The 7,482-nt window shown below is 37.8% G+C and overlaps 1 protein-coding gene across 5 annotated transcripts in view; it reads right to left on the bottom strand.

Annotated features, from left to right (window-relative positions):
• The window catches only part of LOC106882881 (tubulin epsilon chain), a 67,499-nt gene that overhangs the window by 8,501 nt on the left and 51,516 nt on the right, over positions 1–7,482 (bottom strand). Inside the window, exons 12-13 of one of the 5 annotated variants that reach the window (XM_014933717.2) lie at positions 5,149–5,327; positions 86–412 (exon numbers count right to left, since the gene is read on the bottom strand). In XM_014933717.2, the coding sequence (XP_014789203.1) occupies positions 5,169–5,327 (159 nt within the window). In that variant the 3' untranslated portion in view covers positions 86–412; positions 5,149–5,168. The other 4 variants (XM_052976226.1, XM_014933707.2, XM_014933699.2 and 1 more) reach the window with 4 other exon arrangements.

Raw genomic sequence — 7,482 nt, 5'->3', positions numbered from 1 at the left:
TAATATTAATCAAAAATAATCGAAAATATATCAACACTATTCCAATCGAAGTTCTAATATTATGTTGAAATGAAACTATAGCTTCTAAATAATTTAGTGTTAAATAAGTTATCTATTAAAATAATCTATAAAGAACCAAATGAATAGTATAAAAACAAGAATACATATTATTTTCAAATAGTAGAAAATCTTTAGCAAAGTGAAAACAGTACTTATCCAAATTTTTCCGTAATGGCAAATGAAAGACGGAAGAGTGAATATACGAGAATTTATTATTAATCATGACAATTGTTTCGACACATCTAGCATCGTTTCCTCACAAGTGGGACACTCAACAACTGGTTCAGGGGCATCCGGAGGTGCAGATGTATCTCATCAGGTGATAAATAGACACAACTCTGCAATGTAACTTCTTGTTTTGTAGAAAGAAAAGCAGCCAGAAAGAGGAAAATCAAAAATAAAATCACAGATGGAAAAAAAGAGAAATGAACATGCAATACAGAGAGAAGAGTATTAAAAATAACTGTTAACAAATATGGATGTATAAATGCCCATGGGCAAGCTGCATAGTGCGAGTACAATTTGCTCATACAAGAATCCGTGAAAATGTGAGCATATGCACACGTGAGGTTTGGTGCACTCATGATCACAAAGCAAGTTAACTATCCTCCTTCAGTCGCCATACAAAATTGGCCAAAGATGTTGAACGTCTCTTATTGATTGTCTTAAAGCTGGCGACATGGTTATGATAACGATTCTTAAATGAATCAGCCATCTACCCAATGTAAACATACGATCCTCCCCTTGTGTGCATGGTACATTTATATACAAGATTTGTACTCATACAGAGATCCATCAATGGACATTTTAATTTTTCTCTGCATGAGCATTTATCATATTTATTTGTATATAAGGCAGTCCCGACTCCATTTACCGACATTATTACCATGTTAGCTGTATCATAAGTATTTCTCTTATTACGATTTGGCAGTAATTGGTGTTTGTCATTGTGGTTCACATCTCCTTTGTTAGTATTTAGATGCGTATGTTTGCTAATGGTTCAAATAATCCAGTATCAAGACAGAAGGTAGCATCAAAAAAATTCACTCTACAATAATCTTTACCCATAGTAATATGTTTAGTCCTAAATTTTTAAAAAGTTTAAAGCAATTTTTCCCATGCCTTTCTAATTTTACTTTACTACTTCAGTCCAGAAAAAATAAGGCATCATCCCTATGTAGACCCCCTGTTACTTCCGGAAAGAAAGATTGGATTAATGAAAAGATATATATTCTGACTTGGTCAGTGAACTGTGTGGAATCGTATGAGCCCATTCCTATATCAAATGCATTCTCCCTATCTAATCTACCATCAAAATCTACTAGAGTGGCTCACACGGCAAGTATAATATCTATTTTGCATCAGGACAATTTTGGATTTTTCATGCTATAAATCCAGGCTTGATTAAGGACAATCAGGTTAATAAAGGCATAAAAGCTCTCTATATCTAGTTGCAAGAATTTACTATTCTTACTAATTTCTAGAAACTTAAACCATCCAACCACCTCTTGGGCATTGGGCTAATCTAATTTTAGACTTAAGGGCGGGTATTACCTTATTAATGATTTTTTTTACTAATAATGCCTATATCAGATTTAGAAGGACAAATCAATCTGAGGAGTCAATAAGAAAGTTAGGTTTATGGTCCTTAAGCATAATCTGGGGTTTTTGAGAGCTAAATCTCTGACAATTTGTAGTCCTGTATTGTTAATTCTTTCTAGTACGTCATTACTAGTGTGTCTATATTTGCTGCGTAATTCCTTCCTAATCATAGACTTATATAACTCAATATCAACAATGTAAATGTTACATCTTTTGTCTGCTGGTACAAGTATCCCCGGAGCTTTCTTGAAGTCGACAAGTAATTTTCTGATTTTCTGCTGATGTTGCCAGTACCGCCTGACTGGCTCCTGTAGGATTTTTGAGCGAGATCGTTGCCAGTGCCCCTGGACTGGCTTGTGCGGGTGGCACATAAAAGACACCATTTCGAGCGTGGCCGTTTTCGTGCGGGTGACACGTAAAAGCACCCACTACACTCTCTGAGTGGTTGGCGTTAGGAAGGGCATCCAGCTGTAGAAACTCTGCCAAATCAGACTGGAGCCTGGTGTTGCCATCCGGTTTCACCAGTCCTCAGTCAAATCGTCCAACCCATGCTAGCATGGAAAGCGGACGTTAAACGATGATGATGATGATGATTACATCTTCTGGGGTACTTCCTGAACTTCACGTTCTTAACTGTCTTATATAATTCCTCTTCAAATCTGGTTAGGTGTTGGTTAGTTGGATGGTTCCTTCTATATTTGAATACTCTTCTCAGTAGGTCACCATGTTCAAGTTTGTCATTTGGTTTAAAATCTTTATCAAAGAAGGCTTTCCACTGCATTCTATGTACAAATTGGTTCATTTTCTCCAAAAGATCACATATATAATCCTTCCTACTGAGTATAGGTATGTCTTTTGGTGAAACATCCAGTGTTATTTTAGCCATCATCTTACAGTACCTTCCTCCTGGAAATCAGAAATTGGTTGTGATTAGTGGATAATAAAACAAATGGTTTACACCTGGTAGCTTACTGTTAAAGCACGGTCACTTTCACAGTGACCATTATGTATATGGCAAGTTTATAGATGAGAGACAGATATTCTCTGCATAGAATACACTTTGTAGTGCTCAAGAGGTTTAAACTTGAGCAGATAGAGGAGTATATGTAAGGACAAGCAAGTTAGGTAAGTTGATATGCAAAAATATTAAATGCATTTAATACAAAAAATTGTACATATGTTTACCTATAAAAAGGTTCAACTTATACAGAAAAGAAATGATGAGGAATTAAAGGGGTTGAATAAGAGTTTTATGAGTCCAAAAGCTGTTTCTGGAGAGCTTGATGGTTCAAATCATTGGATAATACCAGCCTCCATCTTCAGGGAAGTTTATATTTGAGGTGTTGGAATAAATATATATATATATATATATATATATATATATATATATATACATATATATATATATGATGAATGATACTACATCTCTTCATGCACTATGCATGTCTCTCCACTACCATCCCTACTCTGTGCTCCTGCGGTCTAATGTTACTTTGTTGTCTCTCTTCCGTCATTCCCCTGCCACTCCTCTGTATACCTGTGTTCATCACTAGTTGCATTCCCCTTCTCCTCATCTCCCCCTCTTTGCACTTCCTACACACTCACCTGTCCAATCCTTTGTACTTCTCCACTTACATTCACCTCCTTATACCTTGAGGGTATGCTCTGGCACCTTACCACCAATGCCTTTCTCTCTCTTTCTTACTGATTGAATGAATGATCTACAGCAAGACATCTGTTTTTGTCCCTTTATCGAATTTTAACCTTCCATCACCTGGTACAAATCCACCTCCAATATGCCAGTCATCATCTCAGTTAAGGAGTCTTCATCTTCCAAGTTACTTGGTGACTTCACTGGTGTTGGTGCCACATAGACAGCATCCAGTACACTCTGTAAAGTGGCTAGCATTAGAAGGGCATCCACCCATACAAACCAAGCCAAAGCTGACAGTAGAGTCTGACGCAATCCTGTGAAACAGTCCATCCCATGCCAGTATGGAAAATGGATGTTAAATGATGATGATATATATATATATATATATATATATGTATGTATGTATATATGTATATATATATATAAATTGAACCAAATTCAATGGCTGGCACCTGTGCCAGTGGAGCACTAACAGCACCATCTGAGCAGGATCACTGCCAGAGCAACTGTCTGGTGCCGGTGGCATGTAAAAAGCACCATTTGAGTGTGATCGTTACCAGCATCGCCTTACTGGCACTTGTGCCGGTGGACGTGAACAAACCATTTGAGCGAGGTTGTTGCCAGTTCTGCTGGACTGACTCCTGTGCAGGTGGCACGTAAAAAACACTATTTGAGCGTGGCCGTTGCCAGTACCGCCAGACTGGCCCTCGTGCCGGTGGCACGTAAAAGCACCCACTACACTCTCGGAGTGGTTGGCATTAGGAAGGGCATCCAGCTGTAGAAACTCTGCCAGATTAGATTGAGCCTGGTGCAGCCATATGGTTTTCCAGCCCTCAGTCAAATCATCCAACCCATGCTAGCCTGGAAAACGGACGTTAGACGATGATTTATATATATAACACTTACATACATGCACACACATATTAGAGTCTGTCATTGTTAGATCACATTTATTGCTATCTTTCTCCCATAGGTTTTGCGATAGGCATTCTTTTGGTTTTGTAACTATTCCTGTTTTACAGGGATGGGTTGCTGGTTCAATGTCCAACCTTTTTCTTTTTTCTGGGCTTGAGAACTCTTTTAAGAAACATTAAATCAATCGACACTGATAGCACTGTACAACTTCCATCAACAAAATGATAAGATAGCTCTGGATGTAGATGAAAATCCAATAATGAGCGAAGAGACAACAACAGCAAGCAAAAAGTTGAAAAACAACAAAGCTATTCGACTGGATGCAATGTTTAAAAAGTGGGAGCACTATAGTGGCTGAACTGACAAGTCTGACGAATTGCTGCTGGCATGAGTAGAGAGTTCCACAGAATGGACAAGAGGGAACCATTGTAAAACTGCTGAAGAAAGGGGACCTGTCCAACTACAATAACTAGCAAAGCATCACACTGCTCTCAATGCTTGGTAAAGTTTTCCGCAAAGAGCTTTTAAACAGGCTAAGTGAGGTTGTGGAGGAACAAGTTAGATTTCATTACAACTGATCCTGCACTGAATAAATTTCCACATTCAGAAATATTATTCACCAGTGTGTTAAACATCAAAGATCAACTGAGGCTAAATTTTATTATGGCATTCCTCAATGCTTTGTCAGTATCTTTGAAGAACTTTACTCAAATTCACAATGCTGTGTTTGGATGGAAACATGGAAAACAGTGCTATGTTATTTAAGGGAGATTTGCCTATTGCCATGTTGTAGTGTTGTAATAATATTGTGTGATGCTCTGTTGCGTTGTCATGTTATTGTTCTCTATTCTAACACATTGCTTCATTTTCTCAGAGGAGATAGTTTAGAAAGTAGGTTTTGCTTGCTTGCTACCAACCTGTCTATTTAGGTAGGAAGCTAGCTGACAACTTGTAGACGAGGTACACAAGGACCAGGGTTTTCCAGTTGTTTCTCCAGCTCAGTATATTCTTTAATAATGTCTTCAAGACTGTTATAGCTGTCAGTAAATTCCTGCAGTTCCATACCATCAACCATAGTATAATGGTGAAGGTGGGCCTGCAAAAAAAACAAAACAAAAAAAAACATAAATGATGTGATGACAAATAATAGCATTATTTATAGAATTATGAATTAATATTAGAATTAGAATAGAATTATGTTGACAAATAAATAGAATGTAACCTGACTACATTACTTCCAGAACCTGCCCAAACCACCCTAGACTACCCCAGAACTCCACACCACTACTCAGATTCCCACTATTCCATGTGGGAATCTGAGTCAACAAGGGATTCTCTGTATGGTTGCTTGACTAGCAACAAATAGCAGCTAAATCTCTCTCAAATCACACTATACTGTCATAAAAAAAGGACTGAATAACATGGTCCTGGGTTTCTGACCAACATTAGAAAGACAGGATCACAGGTCTGCTTGATCAGAGATGACCTTGGGCTAAACAATAGCTTTACATCCTTAGAATGTCTCTCTATCCCTATCACCCACACTTGTACATCCACATCATTGTCACTCTCTCCCTCCCCCACCATGTACACTGTAAGCCACTACCAATTCCCCCATCCACTCCAACAAATAACTAAACTAATTACTTGGATAATCAGTTGTTTTCTTTGAAATTAGATTAATAACCCCCACCCCCTCCAACAATTTTACACACATACATGCACACACATGTGCTAAAACACAAGACACCACCACAACTACTACCATTACTACTTTATACCATTAGAATCACTACAAGAGAACATCACTACTATGCAACACCACTGTGACTACTACTACTACTACTACTACTACTACAACACACTACTATCAATTGTTTTATACACACATTAACAACTTATACTACCAAAGAAACACACACATAATGCTAGTATTAAATAGAACCACAATTACACACATACACACACCTCTACCAGTCCCTGTCTTCCAGAATGCCTTTCAAGTGTATCCTCAAAATTCTTCTATTTCAGGTATCCTCAAATCACAGAGGTGTGTGTGGTAAGGATGGTGGTGGTGGTAGTGGATTATTTTAACTTTAATTTAGCATTTCTCAATCATGACAGGGTTGATTAGAACAGATTTTAAAGTTAACATTGTTGTTAGCATTCTCATCATCATTATTGTCACCACTACTGCCATCACAGATGCCACCACTATGGTCACTATGACTGCTACCACCACCACCACCACCACCACTACCACCTTCATCTTTATTTTCCAATCATCCATTTTGCTTCAACTCATTATCTTTTAACGTGGCAAAATTGGTAGAATGTTAGATAAAATACCTTGGAGGATTTTCGTTAAATCCCTTATGTTTTAGGTTCAAATTTGGCTGAACTCAAACTTTGCCTTTTATTTTTCCAGAGCGATAAAATAAAGTAGCAGTCAGTTACAATGGTTGATTTAAAAATGTCTACACTCTTTCCACAAATCTGTTGCGTTGCACCTGACGGAAATGATTCTCATCAGACATGGCTGTGTGGTTAAGAAGTTTGCTTTGGAACCATGTCATTCCAACTGCAAAGACACTTTTGGCTGGTGTCTTCTACTATAGCCACGAATGACTGATATCTTCAGAGTAAAATTTAGCAGACAGAAACTGGAAGAAGCCCTTTACACATGCCATGACTAAAGTTTCATGTCACTGCAATAAGTGTATGTCAGAGAGAGTGAGTCTGTATTCTTTTTCTCTTGACAAGTGCATGCACATTATAAAAAAAAACAAAAGTGTCATAGTACATATAAAAACAGTTGTTTGTTTGCAGCCCTTCATAAAATTCTGTTAAGGCTGCTTGTTGCCGATTAGATTTGGAGAATGTTACCTTGCTTGAAAACAGGTGAAGTCTGGTGACAGGAAGAAATATCTACTTTAACAAAGCTATCATCTGATTCATGCAAGCATGGGAAAGTGGATAATAGCTTCTCATCTTTACACACATTCATTTCTTCTTGCAGAAACTAAATTACATAAAAGAGGCACAATTCCTGAAAATGAGAAACTAACTGGGCATAGCGACTCCAAACACTACTACAACACTATTCCTCCCATACAGCCCTTACCACGATATATTAAACCATACCCAAAACACTTAGATACATCTACAATACTTCAGAACACTACTGCAGTACCACCGAAAGAAGAATTTCTCTCTTTCTCTCTCTCTCTCACTCACACTCACCCCCCCCC

The sequence above is a fragment of the Octopus bimaculoides genome, chromosome 24, assembly GCF_001194135.2.
Source record: "Octopus bimaculoides isolate UCB-OBI-ISO-001 chromosome 24, ASM119413v2, whole genome shotgun sequence".
In the NCBI taxonomy this organism is placed as follows: Eukaryota; Metazoa; Mollusca; class Cephalopoda; order Octopoda; family Octopodidae; genus Octopus; species Octopus bimaculoides.
Note: the sequence above shows the minus strand (reverse complement) of the source record. Positions and strands in the feature narration are given on the sequence as shown.